The 22,574-nt window shown below is 37.6% G+C and overlaps 1 protein-coding gene and 1 pseudogene across 1 annotated transcript; one reads left to right on the plus strand and one right to left on the minus strand.

Annotated features, from left to right (window-relative positions):
* The first annotated feature begins 389 nt into the window (after positions 1-389).
* On the plus strand, positions 390-22,079 carry Rrp42 (exosome complex component Rrp42). The gene is made up of 6 exons (XM_089650741.1): positions 390-529; positions 610-806; positions 3,499-3,664; positions 3,805-3,984; positions 4,927-5,144; positions 21,793-22,079. The coding sequence occupies exons 1-6, from the start codon at positions 476-478 to the stop codon at positions 21,890-21,892; spliced, it is 915 nt and encodes a 304-aa protein (XP_089506867.1). The 5' UTR covers positions 390-475; the 3' UTR covers positions 21,893-22,079.
* LOC149425603 (uncharacterized) lies at positions 9,024-9,819 on the minus strand (annotated as a pseudogene).
* Positions 22,080-22,574: the final 495 nt, after the last annotated feature.

Consider the following 22,574-nt stretch of genomic DNA (forward strand, 5'->3'; position numbering starts at 1 on the left):
ATTAAAAAATATTTTTATTTAAACCGGGTAATGATAATAATCATCTGAATTATTCAAGCTCATATTTAAACACGTTTTTGTTGCGTGAGTTGTTGCGTTCACGATCAAAATTTAACTTAAAATCAATGGAAATGTATTTTCATGATTTACTTAATACATTTCGTGTGAACGTACCTCGGTCCAATGAATAAAAAGCATTTCATTAAAAATGCGTATGTGAAATAAAGATAAAGGTGAGCTTTTAGATTTTTATTTATTAGTTTTGTGGATTAATTCTAATCTACCAGTGAGGAACTGAGATATATATATTATTATTCACAAACATCGTCGTCTGGCAACATTAACAATGTCACATTTGACAGCTGTACCTTATCGAATGTCCACGATTATCTATGGTTCTGATTTCTGAATCCTGGTCAATTTTGGTTTTGGCGGTTACTAAAAAGAAAACAACAGTTTTATTAATTTACTGAAAATGAGTATACTTTTGAGCGATGCAGAAAAGATGTTTATCATTCATGGCGTTCAGGTACAAACAAATTTTCCACGAAGTTGTGTATTATACAATGTTTTTATGATGACAGCATTTTATAACCTCTATCTTTGCAGGATGATTATCGTTCGGATGGGCGTGCGAGAATCGACTATAGGCCAATGGAACTGGAAACAGATATAGTAAATTGTGCAAGCGGATCGGCGAGGTTACGGCTAGCCAATACTGATATTCTAGTGGGTGTTAAGGCTGAAATAGATGTCCCAACTTTGAATAAACGAGATCAAGGAAAGATAGAATTCTTCGTAGACTGGTAATAAAAACATTAAAATGATCGTATCATGAAATAGTTTCTACCTAGATATTATTCGTGTTGAACTTCATATATTGTTCTATTTACGAAGTGGGTTCGAAAACAAACAAACAAAGAGCAAGAACTACTCTGAAACCATTTGGTGCGGGAAAATTAGTTGCGAAATTTCCGCAATTAATTCAAAACAAAAATGTATATATTTATATATTATCATACACCTATAATATTAATAATAATACCTCCAACTTCTGACATTTCCTATACACTCTGATAGCAACATGCTACACTAGGGCCTCCTATTAGCGTGAGTTGCGCGCCTTGGTTTCATTTCATACATATGTGAAATATATTAAATTATTAAAGACAATATTAGCGATTTCTAAACGAAAATCTGAAACAGAAAAATCAGAAAAGGATACGGTCACATCTAGGACCGTGTCCCGGAAAGACAATGGTCCTGGGTTCGTGTCCTAGATGTGACCGTATCCTTTTCTGATTTTTCTGTTTCAGATTTTCGTTTAGAAATCGCTAATATTGTCTTCAATAATTAAATATTACAATTTGAGGTTTTAATCAATAAAGTTATTCCGAAAAAAAAAAAAAAAATGAAATATATTATTTCATATTAAAGAAGTCGAAAATAAAATTAGGTTACCCACGTACGACCTTATTGTTTTTTTTAAGAATGGTTTTATTTTATTTGTCAGTTTTTCACAAATTAGTGTTTCAAAAATTTTTGGAAAAGATGATAAGACCGCTACAATAAGATAATAGTTGTTGAGATTTACAAAATTTTACTGGAGTTGGACTTATTATTAATATAAGTATTTGATGTTGTTAGTTGCTGACTTTCATTAATACTATTGATGATCTATTAGAATAAAGCAACATATTTTTATTTCAGTAAAGGATTTCAGTTAATTTATGCAACTTTTTGAACTAATCCTTGCTAGTTGTGTGACATACATAAATTATGCATATTTTTCTTTTTATTACATTTCAGCTAACGCCATTATAATTAGGATTTCGAAGGCAGATGCGGGAACAGTTAGGCACCCTCATATCTAACTGCCTCCTGCGGGCGTATGAATCTCCACAAGAATAAGTGATGATTAGTTTTCTTTTATTATAGTTCAGCTAACGCCACCCCTGAGTTTGAAGGCAGAGGCGGGGAACAGTTAGGCACCCTCATATCTAACTGCCTCCTGCGAGCGTATGAATCTCCACAACCATAAGTGATGAATAGTTTTCTTTTATTATAGTTCAGCTAACGCCACCCCTGAGTTTGAAGGCAGAGGCGGGGAACAGTTAGGCACCCTCATATCTAACTGCCTCCTGCGAGCGTATGAATCTCCACAACCATAAGTGATGAATAGTTTTCTTTTATTATAGTTCAGCTAACGCCACCCCTGAGTTTGAAGGCAGAGGCGGGGAACAGTTAGGCACCCTCATATCTAACTGCCTCCTGCGGGCGTATGAATCTCCACAACCATAAGTGATGAATAGTTTTCTTTTATTATAGTTCAGCTAACGCCACCCCTGAGTTTGAAGGCAGAGGCGGGGAACAGTTAGGCACCCTCATATCTAACTGCCTCCTGCGGGCGTATGAATCTCCACAACCATAAGTGATGAATAGTTTTCTTTTATTATAGTTCAGCTAACGCCACCCCTGAGTTTGAAGGCAGAGGCGGGGAACAGTTAGGCACCCTCATATCTAACTGCCTCCTGCGGGCGTATGAATCTCCACAACCATAAGTGATGAATAGTTTTCTTTTATTATAGTTCAGCTAACGCCACCCCTGAGTTTGAAGGCAGAGGCGGGGAACAGTTAGGCACCCTCATATCTAACTGCCTCCTGCGGGCGTATGAATCTCCACAACCATAAGTGATGAATAGTTTTCTTTTATTATAGTTCAGCTAACGCCACCCCTGAGTTTGAAGGCAGAGGCGGGGAACAGTTAGGCACCCTCATATCTAACTGCCTCCTGCGGGCGTATGAATCTCCACAACCATAAGTGATGAATAGTTTTCTTTTATTATAGTTCAGCTAACGCCACCCCTGAGTTTGAAGGCAGAGGCGGGGAACAGTTAGGCACCCTCATATCTAACTGCCTCCTGCGAGCGTATGAATCTCCACAACCATAAGTGATGAATAGTTTTCTTTTATTATAGTTCAGCTAACGCCACCCCTGAGTTTGAAGGCAGAGGCGGGGAACAGTTAGGCACCCTCATATCTAACTGCCTCCTGCGGGCGTATGAATCTCCACAACCATAAGTGATGAATAGTTTTCTTTTATTATAGTTCAGCTAACGCCACCCCTGAGTTTGAAGGCAGAGGCGGGGAACAGTTAGGCACCCTCATATCTAACTGCCTCCTGCGGGCGTATGAATCTCCACAACCATAAGTGATGAATAGTTTTCTTTTATTATAGTTCAGCTAACGCCACCCCTGAGTTTGAAGGCAGAGGCGGGGAACAGTTAGGCACCCTCATATCTAACTGCCTCCTGCGGGCGTATGAATCTCCACAACCATAAGTGATGAATAGTTTTCTTTTATTATAGTTCAGCTAACGCCACCCCTGAGTTTGAAGGCAGAGGCGGGGAACAGTTAGGCACCCTCATATCTAACTGCCTCCTGCGAGCGTATGAATCTCCACAACCATAAGTGATGAATAGTTTTCTTTTATTATAGTTCAGCTAACGCCACCCCTGAGTTTGAAGGCAGAGGCGGGGAACAGTTAGGCACCCTCATATCTAACTGCCTCCTGCGGGCGTATGAATCTCCACAAGCATTTGACCTTAAACAACTCTGCATATTACCTGAAAAGCAATGTTGGAAGTTATTTGTAGATGTATTGGTAAGTCATAATTAAGTACTTTTAATCTATTTCTTTGTTCCAAGTCTGTTGTCTAAAATATTATGTCAAAAATTTACGCTGATTCAATAAAACAAAATCCTTGTAGCGAAAATAATATGTTGAAAATCTTATATTTGCAGATTTTGGAATGTGGCGGCAATCTTTTTGATGCTGTATCATTAGCAGTTAAGGCAGCCCTCTTCAACACCCGAGTGCCCCGAGTAGAAGCAGCAGTCATTGATGGAGGTTCCATAGACCTCAAATTGTCAGATGATTTGTTCAATTCTGTCAGATTGAATGTTGGAAGTGCACCCTTATTGGTAATACATACATACTTATTTTAAATTATTTATGTCCAACTTTTCTTTTTTATGACAATTTTACAATTGAGGTATTTTTGTTATTTTTAAATGGGAGATTGAAAAGTACAATACATACTTGACGTTAGTTGTTTACTGTGTTCTTTTTCTTTTACAATGAAGAAAATATTATTAACTCTTGCTGAAAACACATTAGCGACAAATAAAACTATGATAATTCTGGTACTGAGAGGGTTAATAAAGTTAGATTTTTTTATGATTTTGAGGCCAATACTGTTTTACCTATTCCTTGTTTAACCCTTCAAACCTCGGAAGGACATTATTAGCCATAAACATATTTCATCAGAGCCGCTTAGGGGCAAATCTGGCCCTATTTTTTTTTTTTCTATAATGCGGAGATATAATAAAAAGAGAGAGAATAAATAAAAAGTACATTCTTCTCAGTTTGTCTCAGATATTTTCACTTGATATCGCAGAGAAAATCCTAAAAATTACTAATTGGCGGGATTTTTCCGTTGACTGTTGATAGAAAAATTTATAAACGGTATGAAAAGTGAAGTGACAGTTTTCTTAGTTATTCCCTCAACAAATGGAATATGTTTTCTAATTATGGAATTCTCACAAAATTATGGACGTTTTGAGTAAAAATGTTTGAGTGAGTTTTTTTAATTAATTTTAATATTTAGAAATATCAATGTTTATTTCAAATACAAATATCTGAAAGATAATTTTATCTAGTTTCTAAAATGGTATTTTTTTTGTGACTTCTTCAAAAATAAGAAATACATTCGAGAATTCAACTGTCATTGGGGCTTGTCGGTAAAAATATTAAAAAGTCTGAAGAGTTAAGTGGAAAAGGACACGCAATATTCTAAAAGTAATGTGGTAGGTAGTAGAGGGTATTAAGTAGAAGTTAGTGAGAATAATGTATTGTATTTTCAGGTGACAATGTGTAGGATCGGTAAGAACTGTGTGGTGGACCCAAGTGCCGAGGAAGAGAAGTGCAGTCCCGTCTCTCTGGTGATTGGAATAACTGGCAACCCCAAATACTACGGAGCAGATGCAGAATCCTCTTCAGTTGGGAAAATTACCACAGTCATGACTCACGGCGGCGGCTCTCTGCATTCTGTGTCCTTGACCAGAGAGTTAAAAGAGGGATGGTAAGTCTTGCTTGCTTAACTGTTTTTCTATATAATATTGCAGACTTACTAGTCAAGCTGTAGCTTACCACGGTTAACTTTGCGGTCTGTGACGTCATTCTTAGTGGTGATTTTGGGAATACAAAAATATATGGATTTAAACAGTTGGTACCTTCTGTATCTAAAATCCAGCTTTGCCTTAGTTTCAACATTATGTTTTCTTATTGAACAATGGCAGGTAAACCGGAAAGGTAGAAGCAGATAGAAAGCGTACAATACTAGATAAACGGAAAAATATAGGTGAATTAAATGGCTATATTCCACTTTAATCAGTTTATATGTATCCATATTAAAATTGAGAGGTATGATATATTTAATGAGGGCGGGAAAATTCCAAATCAATGCTTAGAAAACATGATCGCTGGATACATATTTCAGTTATTGACGTGATCGCTCGAGTGGTAGTTATCACTGGATACATATTTCAGTTATTGACGTGATCGCTCGAGTGGTAGTTATCACTGGATACATATTTCAGTTATTGACGTGATCGCTCGAGTGGTAGTTATCACTGGATACATATTTCAGTTATTGACGTGATCGCTCGAGTGGTAGTTATCACTGGATACATATTTCAGTTATTGACGTGATCGCTCGAGTGGTAGTTATCACTGGATAGTTTTTTTCCCACACGTCTGTATTGTCTGTTTTGTGAAATTACCAAAAAATTCTAATTAAATAAAAAGTATTTGTATGTGAATACCGCACGAGAGTCCCAACTGCTCCCAACTATCTGGAGCCAGTGAGACTATGGCATCCCCAATTGAAGTGTATTATGAGGCTGACGGTAGTGGGGATGGGAAGGAGATGGGGAGAGGAAGGTTGGGGAGTACCTGGCTATTGTGACGAACCAAATTTCGTCACAAATAAATTTGAGTTATAAACTGAGAGTGTCCCGCAGTGTGTGCCCAAAGACAAGTGTTGACAGACGGGGGGCTTAAAGAAGTAAGTGAGAAGTGCGGGGTAGGGTTGTCATTGCGAATGCCAATCTAATAGGAAATTTAACGAAATTTTGAATTCAATTGGCACGTCCGTGTGAATCATTGGAATTCGTGGCAGCGATAAAAGTTCGGCTTGAAATTTGCCATTCAAAATGGTGGCTTTGATAATGTTTTTCATCAATTTTTTTATGACGTGCCTTTGCACAGCCGTGGTGGGTTCAAATTTTGAAATAAAATAACGAGAGATCCAACTTTCAGTTGTAGAAGGTGAGGTGACATGCCTGGCAAATCAGTTGTAGAAGGTGAGGTGACCAAATCAGTTGTAGAAGGTGAGGTGACATGCCTGGCAAATCAGTTGTAGAAGGTGAGGTGACATGCCTGGCAAATCAGTTGTAGAAGGTGAGGTGACATGCCTGGCAAATCAGTTGTAGAAGGTGAGGTGACCAAATCAGTTGTAGAAGGTGAGGTGACATGCCTGGCAAATCAGTTGTAGAAGGTGAGGTGACATGCCTGGCAAATCAGTTGTAGAAGGTGAGGTGACATGCCTGGCAAATCAGTTGTAGAAGGTGAGGTGACATGCCTGGCAAATCCAGTTGTAGAAGGTGAGGTGACATGCCTGGCAAATCAAACTCTGTTGGATAATTTACAGCTTCGTTAGCATCGCAAACTGTATTGTATGATACCAAGTCACCTGGCAACGACTGCTGTATCTTGAAGTTTAAATCGTCGACGTCCACATTTTTTGCTGCCAAAATGGCTCTTTCTGCCAGACACGCATGATTTATGTACTGTGTGCGTACATCGGGAAATATGCGGTCAATGCGAGCATTTTCCGAATCAACAATTTTACAGAAATTAGTGGACAATTTTATGCATCCAGTATTTTCATAGACAGCAAATTTTCCATCACCGATATCTAACAATTGATGTAAGAGTGTGTCAGCGGATGGATATTGTAGCATTTGGACACCAGTGTTTATTTTTAGCTGGATTTTTTCAACACTACGCCACAGTGGCGATGATTTCAAGAAAGCATTGATCTCATCAGCGTACGTTGGACGTGGAAAGACGGGAAGTGCTTGTCTGAAATCACCTGAAAGAAGTAACAGAGTGCTGCCGAATAGTTTGTAGTTGTTTTTTTTTACATCTTTGAGTGTTTTGTTCAACGCCTCAAGATAATGTTTTTGTGCCATAGTGCATTCATCCCAGATGATAATTTTGCATTGTTTCAGCTCTGTCGCCATGGATCATTGTTTTTTTATGTTGCACATTGCGTCTGGGTTATTTTGAATATTCAGTGGCAGCTTAAATGCTGAATGAGCTGTTCTGCCTCCATCCAATAAAGTTGCTGCAATGCCAGATGATGCAACGGCCAATGCGATGCCATATTTGATCATATTTCGGCGAAAATTAGCGAAATGAGAAATATTTTGCCAGTTCCATCTGGTGCATCCAAAAAAAAGAATCCACCTTGTCACGCCAAAACTGCCAGCATAATGCGTTCGCAAATCGCAAATGATTTTTTCTTCATAAGTCAGTAGTGGGAAATTGCGAGTAATAATCGCTACCATTTCTACAGTATTGTACTGCAGTTCATGATTCATTTCGATGTCCATTAAATCAGAAGCACTTCGATTTGGCGAACTCATACCGAAATGACTGAGTGGTAAATTGGCAATGACAACGCAAAGATCCTCGATAGCAATCAATGCTTCATTGTACATAGCGTCGCTGAATGTAATCATTAGATCATTGCACCGTGTACGAATTCGATGCAATATATCGTCAGTGATTGAATCTTTGTGCTCATCCCACAACGTGTCTGATCGTCCCGGGAAACATGTAGTTAACACTATAGCGAATAGTAGACAAATTTGTGTTTCTGTACAGCCCAATGCTGCTTCAGCAAGGATATCGTCCCAGTGATTGTTGTCTTCGAGCAAGTCGAGTGCAAGGCATGCATCTTTATATGTTGGATACTGTTGTTCATTCACTTTGCGTATATCTTGAAATGACAATGGGCCGGTGATATTAACCAACAACAGTCGCAGATAGAAGCACTTAATCTGCCTTGGATTGACTGTGTATACTCTGCCCAAAGTGTTTGATTTGAATAGGCCAGGGCACGCAACAATTGAAATAGCGCGGTACTTGGGAATAGAGTAGTGTTCGTGCAAAGGCATCGAAAGTATCCGCACGATTACATAATTCGATAAACGATTCAGATCACCGCACGGGCCATGAATCATGTTTGTGGTAACAATATCGAACAGTAGTTGAACAGTATTCGTATCTGGAATTTCTGCAGAAATTACATCGATTTCCTCAGGGTGTATTTTGTGGACTAACTAAATCAAAATGTAGGTTATCCTCGCTTTTGCCACTCTACCGAATACATCCAGCAACGTGTGGGACTGAATACGTGTAATTTTGTAATGAAGCTCATTAGAGACATCGATTTTTGTTTGAACACACGTGCTGTAATGTCATGACGATGTATTGCATATTACATTTTGGCCTGGCACTTCTCCTGTCACTTTGGATTACATGTAAACGTATAAATAAACACGGTCGTCCGTACTTGCGCACGAAAGTCGTAGCATCCTATATGTATTCTTGCGTATGACGTGGACTGCCTACGTAGAGAGTTATCAATTTCAGCGCTGTCGGCGTCGCTCATGATAGTGTCTCGCAAGTGAATGTATTCTTCCGCATGCAGCTCCTGTTGATTGTGTCATAGGAATCGCAGTCGTTCACTCTCTACCTTTGCGTACATGTCGACCATGAATTGTTGGCACAGCTCATGACATCGCAGAATGACTTTTTCCTTGACTGCATAGAATCATCATACGATACGCATAAAAAACCATCGAGCTCACTTTCTTGTTTGTTTCGGCTACTACAAAAACACATTCAAAAATATTAATCCATTCATAAATATTAAATCAAAATGAGTAATGATGTTCATAATGGATGAATTACCTGTGGCGGGATCTCATTGTTTAGTTTTTATGCAATATTCGTATTGTCCCTTCCAGAAAATCAGCGGATATTGGAGAGAGTCGTATAAACGGCGTGTTTCAGTGATGAACTCCAGATTATTGTTTGTTTTTTGAATCACGATTTCTCGCGTCGATGTGCATTCACCAACCATGATTCCAGCAACGTCGGCAACAACAGGCGCATTGAATCTACTATCAGGATTGATGACAATAGCGTCATTGTCACTTTGCAATTCGTGCATGTGCTATTTGAAGAATTTCAATAATTCATTGTGCTCATTCAATAGGCGTCCAGTTCGCCGACGATGCGCCTGGCATTAGGCGAATTGAGATTATTGTAGCCGCAACGTGCATCCACACGTTTGATGTCCTCACCGCCCATGAAGTAGATTTGTAAAAATTTATGTGGTTCGTTTGGTATTGGCCGCAATGAGCCTACTTTGTGGTACATTTGGCCTTTGATTTTTAATGTTGAATTGAATTGTTGACCATTTGCCACAGTATTGTGAACTATTTCTGTAACTCCAAACGAAGTCATTTCGAAGCATGAATTGAATGTGTCTCGAATCTTAACTTTCACAATCTTTATACAATGTGTATCAAAAATACCGTTTAACAAATGTGAAGTGGTTTTTCATTGAACGGCTTGCTCATCGGCACGGATCCAGATTCAAACATGTTCCTGAAGTCCATTGGCACATTCAATTCATGCTTCCAAATGACTTCGTTTGGAGTAACAGAAATAGTTCACAAAACTGTGGCAAATAATAATAATAATAATAATATCTTTATTTAGGAAAGTTTACACATTACAACTATACATACATATTAAGGTGTACATTAATTTGTAACTTTTATATTTAAGGTTATAAATTTAACAAAAATTAAGAACTATTTATACAAACATAATATTTTGAAGGTAAATAGAAAATAAAAGCACAGTTGTGGTTTCTCAAATACCGCCTCACTAGGCTAGCCTGTGTTGAGGCAGAATTATTTGTGTTAGTTCCTAATACCATTGAACATACCTATACTTGTATTAAGAAGTATTCGCTCAATAATGTGGTGGTAATGTAGTGACTTCAATAACTGCAAATTTGGGTGAATGCACCGGTAAAGGCCCTATTCTTATTTTTAATCCAAATTTTTACATTATCTTTGAAATTTTTTTTGTGAATCACATTGTTTTATGCTGTCTGGAAGAATGTTGTAGAGTCTTGTCGCAAAGTATTTAAAATTTCGTTGACCAAACGTAGTATGTGTTTTCGGAATTTGTAATAAGATTTTGTTATTGCTTCGAGTACATCGTGTATTTGAACTTTTTATGTAGTAATTATTTATATTTGAGTATAGATGAGTTAAGATAGTAAATGGTCAACAATTCAATAGTAAGGTTGTAAGAAGATAGTATGGCTGAATGTGTATATATATTTATAAAAATAGTATATACATATATATACCCGACCATATAGTTTCCCCAAAAATAGCTACTTATATTCAGATAAATGATTTTTTGAAATGTATCCATATGGATATGGAGTTTAACCACAAAGATTTTGTTTTATAGTTAAGATTATTAACCCTTTGAATGCTTAATACCTTTAGTGGAATGCGGTCTATGAGTGTAGTTGTAGTATTTTTATATTGTGATTTTTTATTATTATTATTTTTTGTCATTATAACTAAATAATCTGATTGCAACAATAACATTTGGCTGTCATCAGTTGTTTTGTTTTGCTCTATCTAAAATTAATTTTTTACCATTCTTTTTTGTTTTCTGGCAAAAAAAAAGTGTAGTGTGTTGTGCCTTGAGGTTTCTTCTCCCTCCTGATCTTCCAGGAGTCACTTTTCGCTGCTGATTTCCAGATATTTATAACCTTTTTTTACTTCTGTCATTTTCCATACTATTATTGTAGTTGTTTACTGTTGTGAATAATGGAGGAAGATTTCCCTCCTGGACCCCCTACAAAGCCCCCAGATCCCTCTCCAGACCCCCCAGACGGGGAAAATGGAGAAATTTCTGACAGTGATTCTGTCATTTTGACTTCTACCAAAAAAAGGAAATTTACTCCTTCTTCCCCAATAAAACTTGACTCTCCTTCGACTTCACAATCCCCACCAGCACTTTCTCAACTTCCTCCAACAAACTTTTATTCTCCTCATTCCCGTGGCCCATTCATAGTATACGCCCAAAAAACTGAGCAAGGAAAAACCATCCACCCTCTTGAATTTGGCAAATTCCTATCAAATAGCAAGAACCTTTCAATCAAGCCTGGAGGTGTAAAAGCCGAGGGTCGCTTCCGAATCTCCGTCGAATTCCTCTCAGGGTCAGCTGCCAACAGTTTCATCAAAAATATCTTCATTTCATCTAATTCAAAGTTCAAGGCATATATCCCTACTTTCAATGTCACTCGCATGGGCCTGGTCAGAGGTATCTCGACCGATCTGTCCATCGAAGAAATTCTGTCTTCACTTTCAACCCCCCAACACATTGGCAATCCCATAAAAGCCAGGAGGCTAAATTACAAGGACTCCTCTGAGGGTATAATTTCCTGGAAGCCCTCCCAATCTGTAGTTATCACCTTTGAAGGTCAATCTCTTCCCTCCCATATATATTTATTCTTCAACTCATTACCAGTTGAAATGTATACTTATCCCACCACTCAATGTTTCAATTGCTGCCGTTTTGGTCATACCAAAGCTGCATGCAGATCTCAACCCAGATGTTTTAAATGTGGAGAAAACCACGCAGCTGACCAATGTCCTTCTTCCTCCTCACCCAAATGTTTTAACTGCTCAGGCTCACATACAGCTATCAACACTTCTTGCCCAGAACAATCTCGCCAAAAAAATATAAAAATTTCTATGGCCTCCCAGAACTTGTCTTTTCTGCAGGCTTCTAAACTATTCCCGCCTGTCCAAAAATCATTTGCTGAGGCTTTATCCAGCAACTCTTCATCCAACCCTCTTCCCTCTTCTACAACAACTTCTTCTCGTTCAACTAAATTCACATACAAAAACGATATCTCTAAACCGGCTCCTGGATACGATCAGCAACAACACAACTCACTGCTCTTAAATCCCAATGGTTCACCTCTTTCAAATGCCACAAATGGGTGTGCAAATAATTATAATCCGTCCTCAATGAACTCTCTAAAACTTTCTGAAAAACTCTCCCAAGACAATTCTTCATTTATCCAAACTCTCATTATTCTTCTAATTGACCTTATTTCTTCTCAAACTAATCTACCGTCCAACGCTGCTACTATTATTTCCACATTAAAATCATTTATTCAAAATGACTCTTCAAGATTTCAAAATACTTCAGTGGAATAGCCGAAGTGCTATTTCTAACAAATCTGATCTCCTTAACCTATTAAATTCCAACTTTATTTCTTTGGCTGCTATCTCGGAGACTTGGTTTACTCCATCCACCCACTTTAATGTGGGAGGGTATTCCTGTCTCCGCGACGACCGCCCGGAAGGTTCGGGCGGCGGTGCTGCCCTTTTTATTAAGAAATCCATATCATTTTCCCCAATAAATAATATCAAACCCCCCAATGCTGACTTCCAAATGGTTGCAGCTAAAATAAAGGACACATCCTTTATTTCAGTCTATCTTCCCCCAACAGCCCACTTCAATAAACAAATTTGGTTGCAAATTGTAAGTCAACTAAGCCCTCCTTTCTTTATATTAGGCGATTTTAATGCCCATTCCCCCGTCTGGGGTTCTGCTTTCTCCGACCGAGATGGTCGAAGTGTGATGGATTTCCTAGATCAATCCAACCTTTTCCTTTTGAATGACGGATCTCCTACTAGGATCTCTCGCCCCAGCACAAACCCCAGTGCAGTGGATCTCTCGATATGTTCTACTAGTCTGGGTTCTCTCTCCTCTTGGGTGGTGTCCCCCGACCCTTGCTCCAGTGATCATTTCCCGATCACCATTACTTATCAAACTTCTTTCCAATCGGACAAATCTCATATTTCGACAAAGATTAAAACGAAACACACCAAATGGGATGAATTTAACTCTCATATGGACAAGTTCCTACTAAATTTACCCGACACCAATATATTTTCCGTCAAAGATGACTATAATAACTTCAAATCAATGCTCATAACTGCAATAAATAAATCAAATCCTCCCCCTAAAACTAAATCTCTTTTAAAAAAACTCCCTCCAACTCCCTGGTGGGATGAGGAATGTTCCAAAGTAGTAAGAATTCGGAAAGCTAAATCTCTTTCCTATCGTTACAATATGACTATGGAGAACTATCTTATATACAAAAACGCTGAATCCAATGCCAAAAGGGTATTGAGGTCAAAAAAAAGATCTGGGTGGTACAACTTCTGCAGTTCAGTATCTCCGAACACTCCAATTTCGGAAGTTTGGTCTATGATCCGAAGATTTCGATCCTCCTTCAGTTCACCATCTCCTCGAGCGTCTCATTCTAAATGGATAGATGAATTCTTGGACAAAATTGCCCCCCCTTCTGTACCTAACTTAGATGAAATAACGCCTATCTATAATACTCCTATGTCTAATCATTGGCTAGACTCTCCATTCACCTTAATTGAGCTAAAAAATTGTTTATCAATAGTCAAGGACTCATCTCCAGGCAGAGATGGTATACCTTACAGCATAATCAAAAATAGTAATGATAATGTTCTAAACCACTTCTTAAGCATCTTAAACAAAATCTTCCAGACTGGTATAATGCCTGATGACTGGAGTTGTCAAATAATCATCCCTATTTTAAAAACAAACAAATCACCAAATTCTGGATCCAGCTACAGGCCGATCGCTCTTTCATCCACCCTCAGTAAACTTTATGAAAAATTAATTAAAAACCGATTAGAATTTTTTGTCGAGAGTAAACAGCTTCTCTCTCCATCTCAATTTGGATTTAGGAAAAAAAAATCCACTCAAGATAACCTTGCCATCATCAGCACTGATATTAATTTATCAATTTCTAAACAGGAAGTTTGTCTTGCCGTCTTTATAGATATAGAAGGCGCCTTTGACAATGTTTCCATCCCAATCCTGAAAAAAAAACTTCTAGGCCTTGGCCTTCCCCCCATGTTTGTCCAATCTATTATTAATCTATTTCTAGATAGAAAAATTTTCATTGAACTTCCAGATATTTCTCCTCAAAATAGGTCTGTTTGGAAGGGTTTACCACAAGGCGATGTATTGTCCCCCTTACTGTATAATATATACACATATGATATGCATGTCACTATTCCCCCACAAGTAAAAGTTATTGAGTTCGCAGATGACATAGCTTTCTTCTTATCATCCAAAATCATCCCTCTCGCCGTCAAATATCTTAACGAAGCCATGAATGCCCTTTGCACATGGCTCACCTTAAATGGTTTTGAACTTTCAATCCAAAAGACTCAGTGTGTCACCTTCTCAAACCGCCATAAAAATCCCCCCGTTCAAATTTTATTTAAAAATTCTCCAATCCCCAACGCTTCTGAAGTAAAATTTTTGGGAGTAACATTTGATAGGAAACTTAAATGGTCTTCCCATATTAATAATTTAGTTACTAAATGCGAAAAAAATTTAAATATCATCAGATCCTTATCTGGCGTTTGGTGGGGAGCTCACCCTACTTGCATTAAGTTGCTTTACAACGCACTTATTCGAAGCCATCTCGATTATGCCTGCCCACTTTTTAGTACTGCCTCAAAAAATGTACTTGATAAATTAGACAAAATTCAATCTAAATCTTTGCGAATTATAACTGGAGCGATGCAATCGTCACCCATCAATTCCCTTCAAGTAGAATGTTCTGATCCTCCTCTTTATTTAAGGCGTCAACTATTTGCTGACAAATTTGTTCTTAAATGTTTAAATTCTAAATGTCATCAGGTTATCCCCAGCGTCTCGTTGTTCATTGACTCAACCCATTCATCTACAATCAGAGCTTCAACTAAACCTCTTCCTGACATCTGTAAAAATTTTAAGTCTCTCTCAGAGCTTCACATCATCCAAAATGATCTACTTCCCTTATACAAATTAAAATATAGTCACGTCACCCTATCCCCAACAATATTTGAAGGGATCGGAATCCTTAAAAGTCATTCCAATCTCCCGGCCCGAACTGTCAATAATATTTTCAATGACATTATTTCATCTAAATGGCCCAACTTTTCTCTTTTATTTACTGATGGATCCAAATCTCCCGACTCTCCTAACTGTGGTATAGGTATTAACGTTTACCACAATAATTCTAATGACAGAATATTTCATTCAATTTCAAATCAATTTTCAATATTTTCAGCCGAGTGCATTGCAATAATAGAATCTCTCAAATATATAATCAAAAATAATTTCGAACATTCCCTCGTTCTCTCTGACTCTCTCAGTTCCCTCCAAAAACTTAAATCCAGTCCTCTTCTTCATCCTGATGATCACTTTGTATGCCTTATTCGAGAGATGATAGCCTCCATTCAAAGCTCTGGTAAAACTGTAACTCTGATTTGGATTCCTGGACATGTTGGTATCATGGGTAATGATATTGCGGATGCCTTGGCAAAACAAGGAGCGTCCAACCCTGTTGTTACCCTCGTAAACCACATTCCCCTATCTGACATTTTTTCCATCATCAAAGATAGATTCCGCAATGTTTGGGCAGAGTATTGGCACATTGCTAGTCAATCCAAGGGAGCCTGCTATGCCTCAATACAAAGAACTATTCCATCAAAACCGTGGTTTCAGCAATTCCCTCATTTTTCAAAAAAAGAAATTTCTTCACTCATTCGAATGAGGATCGGACATTGTTCCGTTCCTTCCCATCTTTTTAAAATTCACGTTGTTGACTCCCCAGATTGTACATTCTGTGGTCTAGAAGTGGGAACTTTAGATCACATATTTTTTGGTTGTCCCTCTCTAAACAAATATCCTCTCTTCTATCAAGCCTTATCTAAAATTGCCTCCCCTCCATTCAACATCTCATCTCTTCTAAGTCTGAACTCGACTCCAATTTTCATTATAATTTTGAAATTTGCCCATTTAAATAAAATTAATATTTAAATTCACCTTTCATTTCTCAATAATTTTAAATGATGGCCAAGAACACCCTTGAAGGGTGAAAGCCAGAAATAATGTTAAAAAAAAAAAAAAAAACTAAATAATCTGGCACCACAAACAAGCAATTGTATGGCAGCTTGTAGTAAACACTAAAATAAAAGTAAAATATGAAATAAAAGTTGCTTTTTTTTTTTTTTTTTTTTTTTTTTTTTGTTATTTGTTTTTGGGGTATTATGCCGTGTTGCGCTAACTCCTTCTTTAGCCAACGTTTCGGACAGCATTGCAGTGTCCATCATCAGGGCAGATGTCTTATTTGAGGTTGTGTTAAAATGTGAGCTTAAGTATGAGGTTGTGATACCGTGTTGCCAGCTCCAACCCTCTGAGCTAACATTAACGTATCATTTTTTTTTAATTTAAAGTGGTTTTCTTCGTTTAGCTCTGGTGTATCCGTCAATTACCGGATACCAAGAACTATTAAGCTTAGCTCCATCGTCTCTATTAATGTTTACGGGATTTTTATGAATTTCAATGGCCTCCGTAATCAGCCGTGCTCTATAAGTTTTCGGTCTCCCCAGGATTTCAGGAACAAATCCAAAGTAATGCCCGGTGTCAATCAAATGCTCGGCAATTGCCGATTTGTCAGGGTGGCCGAGTTTACAAGCTCTGAAGTGTTCCGAAATTCTTTTGGAGATAGTCCGCTCTGTCTGGCCTACATAGACCTTGTCACATCCGGAACAGCTGAGTTTATACACTCCATCTGTTTCCAGAGGAAACTTAGTCTTTGCAGACCTCAGTAAGTCCTGTATCTTTGTTGTTGTTCCGAAGACAGTCTTGATATTTTCCTTTCTCAAAAGCTTGGCAATTTTGTCTGTCACATTGTGCACATAAGGCAGGAAGGCACAGCCTTTCGACTCTTGTTCAACTCTGTCTTCGTTTGGTGCAGATTTGGCTCTTATGATTTGCCTTGTCTGACTTGCTGGGTAGCCGTTACGCTCCAGTGCATCGGTCAGCTTCGTAAGTTCCGCTCCGATTTTATGTTCTTCGCATATTCTGGTCGCTCGGGTCACCAATGTATGGATAAGTCCTCTCTTCTGCGCTGGGTGGTGGTGCGAATCAGCGTGTAAGTACCGATTTGTATGGGTTGGTTTCCTATATACAGTATGCCCTAGGCTACCATCGTGTTTCCGCATCACCTCCACATCTAGAAAGGGCAGGATTTTATCTTCGTTTTCCAGTTCCATTGTGAATTTAATTTTGCTGTGGAGAGAATTAAGATGGTCCAGGAATTCGTTTAGTTTCTCCGTTCCATGAGGCCAAATGGCGAAGACATCGTCGACGTAGCGCCACCATACTTTAGGGACAGCCGAAGCTGTGTCGAGTGCCACTTCTTCAAACTTCTCCATAAAAAAGTTGGCTAGTACTGGCGATAACGGACTGCCCATCGCAACTCCCTCCAATTGCTCAAATAGTTCACCCTGAAATGCAAAGTATCCCGTTTTGAGGCAGTGTTCAAAAAGTTTGCAAATGTCTTCCTCATATATCTCCCTGAGCATTGTCATGGAGTCTTCTAGAGGCACATTTGTGAAAAGTGACACGACGTCAAAGCTGACCAAAATATCTCCTTCCTCAGTCTTAACTTTCTTGAGCTTACTTATCAGATCTGTTGAATCCTTAATCCACGATTCAGTTTTACCAGTTTGCATCTGCAGTAATCTTGAGAGGTATTGGGAAAGTTTGTATGTAGGAGCGCCAATAGCGCTGACAATCGGTCTCATTGGGATTTCCTTTTTATGTATTTTTGGGAGACCATACAGGGCAGGAGTTCTAGAGGCTTTTACAAAAAGCTTAGACCAATCCTCTTTCCTGATGCTAGAAGCTTTCACTAGTTCCCTTGTCTTTATGTCAATCTTGTTGGTGGGGTTGTTTTTAATCTTCTTATAGGTGCCTGAATCGCACAAGAGGTCTTCCATCTTCTTTGTGTAGTCTGCCGTATTAATCACGACAGTGGCATTTCCTTTATCGGCTGGCAGAACCAAGATTTCCTCATTGGCGCGTAATTCTTTTAGGGCCATAAACTCTCCTTTCGTGATATTGGGGCGGGGTATTTCAGCCCTTTTCAAAATATGGCAAGTCTCTTGCCGGATGTCCTCTGCTTGCACCTCTGACATTTTGTGTACTTTCATCATTGTATGTAGTGCAGTCTCTACACCACATACGATGGATTCCACAGGTATCTTTTTGGGGGCCACTGCAAAATTCATCCCCTTTGCCAGTACAGAAGTTGCGTCTGGGCTCAACGCAAGGGTCGAAATGTTGATGACAACTTTATTTTGATCGAGTTGTTTTCGATCACCTTTTTTGTCTCGGTTGAGCCTTTCAAACTTTTGTTTCTGTCTCGCATCTGTTGACTGCTTGGATCTTACTGCTTGTTGGTAAGTTGGAGTTGCGATGGGCAGTCCGTTATCGCCAGTACTAGCCAACTTTTTTATGGAGAAGTTTGAAGAAGTGGCACTCGACACAGCTTCGGCTGTCCCTAAAGTATGGTGGCGCTACGTCGACGATGTCTTCGCCATTTGGCCTCATGGAACGGAGAAACTAAACGAATTCCTGGACCATCTTAATTCTCTCCACAGCAAAATTAAATTCACAATGGAACTGGAAAACGAAGATAAAATCCTGCCCTTTCTAGATGTGGAGGTGATGCGGAAACACGATGGTAGCCTAGGGCATACTGTATATAGGAAACCAACCCATACAAATCGGTACTTACACGCTGATTCGCACCACCACCCAGCGCAGAAGAGAGGACTTATCCATACATTGGTGACCCGAGCGACCAGAATATGCGAAGAACATAAAATCGGAGCGGAACTTACGAAGCTGACCGATGCACTGGAGCGTAACGGCTACCCAGCAAGTCAGACAAGGCAAATCATAAGAGCCAAATCTGCACCAAACGAAGACAGAGTTGAACAAGAGTCGAAAGGCTGTGCCTTCCTGCCTTATGTGCACAATGTGACAGACAAAATTGCCAAGCTTTTGAGAAAGGAAAATATCAAGACTGTCTTCGGAACAACAACAAAGATACAGGACTTACTGAGGTCTGCAAAGACTAAGTTTCCTCTGGAAACAGATGGAGTGTATAAACTCAGCTGTTCCGGATGTGACAAGGTCTATGTAGGCCAGACAGAGCGGACTATCTCCAAAAGAATTTCGGAACACTTCAGAGCTTGTAAACTCGGCCACCCTGACAAATCGGCAATTGCCGAGCATTTGATTGACACCGGGCATTACTTTGGATTTGTTCCTGAAATCCTGGGGAGACCGAAAACTTATAGAGCACGGCTGATTACGGAGGCCATTGAAATTCATAAAAATCCCGTAAACATTAATAGAGACGATGGAGCTAAGCTTAATAGTTCTTGGTATCCGGTAATTGACGGATACACCAGAGCTAAACGAAGAAAACCACTTTAAATAAAAAAATTTAAAAAAAAATGATACGTTAATGTTAGCTCAGAGGGTTGGAGCTGGCAACACGGTATCACAACCTCATACTTAAGCTCACATTTTAACACAACCTCAAATAAGACATCTGCCCTGATGATGGACACTGCAATGCTGTCCGAAACGTTGGCTAAAGAAGGAGTTAGCGCAACACGGCATAATACCCCAAAAACAAATAACAAAAATACTTTTGGCCGTGAAAATCTTAAATCATATTAAAAGTTGCTTTATTAAAAAATACTGAAGAAAAATATAAACCTCGATAAATACCTTATAGTTTTTAATATAACCTAAAATTAATTAAACAATTATTTTACAAGCAATAATTATTAGCCTGAAACACTCATCCACATTGAAAAATCTCCTGATAAAAGATACATGACGCCAACGGGACTGAACCCGTGTCCGAGAGAACATTTGGATGAGTGTTTCAGGCTAATAATTATTGCTTGTAAAATAATTGTTACCCTTTGTGCTATGCATAAAAAATCTTGTCTTAAACATTAGTTTACCAAAAAAAAAAAAATTAATATTTGACAAGTTCTAGTATCTTCACCAAAAAATGTAGACAATTTGTCTCGACGCCATCTAGTGAGAGAGTTAGCACTTACAATGCCTTTTTTCATAAAAAATAAAGTTGGTTGTTTTCAGGTGAAAAAATGTAACAAGCAGTAATTGTTGAATGAAACACTAGTATATATTGAATTATTTCGCGGATAAGAGATAAGCCGCCATAGCTCAGTGGTCAGAGCTGTCGACCGGAAATCGAAAGGACACAGGTTCAAGTCCCGCTGGCGTCATGTATCTTTTATCAGGAGATTTTTCAATGTGGATGAGTGTTTCAGGCGAATAATTATTGCTTGTAAAATAATTGTTACCCTTTGTGCTATGCATAAAAAATCTTGTCTTAAACATTAGTTTACCAAAAAAAATAATAATTAAAATTAATTTGTTATAAGTGTTGACATGCAAAAGGTTAAATTCTAAGTAAGAAAATTCTAGTTCGTCAGCCCGCTCATTGCCCTCAATACCTTTATGTCCTGGTACCCAGTTGAGGGGGGTTTGTTTTTACTATTTTTATAAAATGTTAGGTAAAATGTTTTATTATAGTTTAAGATCTTAAGTCTATTACTTTCTAGCCATGATGAGACATATGTAATAGATTTTGTTGCCTTTAAAAAAGTTTCAGGCCAGGATTTTCCATTCACTATTATTACTGTATCATCAGCGTAAGATACAAATTTACCAGGGATCATAAGATCACATAAATCGTTTATGTATATTAGAAAGAGAATTGGGCCAAGCACAGTTCCCTGTAGTACTTCATTTTTTATTCCTGTTTCAGTACTATAAAAATTCCCTATTTTTGTTTTTTGTTTTCTGTCTTTGAGATAGCTAGTAAGAATTTTTAGTGTATCATTTATGAAACCTATTTGATTCATTTTTTTATAAGTAGATTAGATTTACCATATCAAAAGCTTTTCTTGTCTAGAAATATAGCTAAACTTTTTTTTATTTTGATCAACAGATGTGTATAATTTTTTATTCAGATTGAATATTGCATTTTGGGACAGAATTTTGTTTTGTTCTAGGTAATTGATTATTCGATTTTTGATACATTTTTCAAATATTTTTGAGAGGTTTGAGACTAAGGAGATAGGTCTGTAGTTGTCTAATATGTGCGTTTCTCTCGATTTGTTAATTGGTATTATGATAGAGATTTTTAATTGTTCGGGAAAATGTCCCTCTTTTAAGGATATATTAAAAATATGTAGCAATGGAGTTAAAATGTAATGTTTTATTTTTTTTAGTGTGTTACCTGATAAACCATCAATTCCTGTAGAGTTTTTTGATTTTAGACCGTCAATGTGTTTATCAATTTCATTTGTTGTGATGGGTGAAAAATATTCTAAGGAGTTAATTGAATCGTTAGTTGAGACTAAGTGTAAAGATGAGTCAACGGGTGTTGTATTATCAATTTTACTACAAGATTCAAGTACTTGATCTACTACATTTGTAAAGAAGTTGTTAAAGTTTTCTGCAATAGCCGATTTGTCAGTTATAATATTTTAATTTATTATAATCTCATTATAAATATAGGTTTATTGTTATTTTTGTAGGTCAGCAGGGACAACTCTGGACCAAGCACTCAGTGAATCTCTGCTCCTGGAAGAATCCCAGATTGCCAAGAAAAAGGGACCTTATGGTTTTTTGAAGTGAAGAATTCGTAAATATATTAATATGTTAAGTTATTTTTTAAATGCAAATAAAATAGGAAAACATTATTTTTCCATCTTTTATATTTCATAAATTCGAACCAAATAACATTTTTTCTACATATTTAAAAAATAGTCTGTTACTAAATAATTTGACTTACAATCAAAGTAAAGCCGTTTTTGTAAGTTATACATACATGATTACATAACAATGTTTTTTTTATTATTCAGACTCAAATTAAAATACTTTTCCCTAATACTTATACTTCATAATACTTATTTATTGCATCTCACAATACATAAAACACTTTTTTTTCACATAAAAATCAACCTCACTAGCACTAAGCCTGTATCGAGGTTAACAATTTACATTAGAGTGAAGCAAACATAAGAGTAATCACACACATAATGTAATTCTACATACAAACACAAAATATTTCAAAATTAAAGAAAAAATAAGTATTAGATGTGTTACCAGATGGGTAATTTGACAGTATATTGTAACAATATTTGAACCATAACTAATCATTAAACATTATTCAAAAGAAGAAGCAAAGTAGATAATAAAGACAGATAGGGTGACATTCAGTTTTAAGCAAGTGGGACTTTATAAATATTTTACAGTATTTTCCCAACTTAGCACATGCATTAACATTTTACACATTAAAACAAGTTACACTAACTTT

The sequence above is a fragment of the Hesperophylax consimilis genome, chromosome 3 (genome assembly GCF_061612785.1).
Source record: "Hesperophylax consimilis isolate HC1 chromosome 3, BYU_Hcon_1.0, whole genome shotgun sequence".
Lineage (NCBI taxonomy): Eukaryota > Metazoa > Arthropoda > Insecta > Trichoptera > Limnephilidae > Hesperophylax > Hesperophylax consimilis.

Bases quoted from the DNA above. Each gene is read 5' to 3' on its own strand.
- Rrp42 (XM_089650741.1), top strand. From the start codon at position 476: ATGAGTATACTTTTGAGCGATGCAGAAAAGATGTTTATCATTCATGGC. The intron at 3,665-3,804 runs GTAAGTCATAAT...TTATATTTGCAG, and splicing joins AGTTATTTGTAGATGTATTG to ATTTTGGAATGTGGCGGCAA. The intron at 5,145-21,792 runs GTAAGTCTTGCT...TTATTTTTGTAG, and splicing joins AGAGAGTTAAAAGAGGGATG to GTCAGCAGGGACAACTCTGG.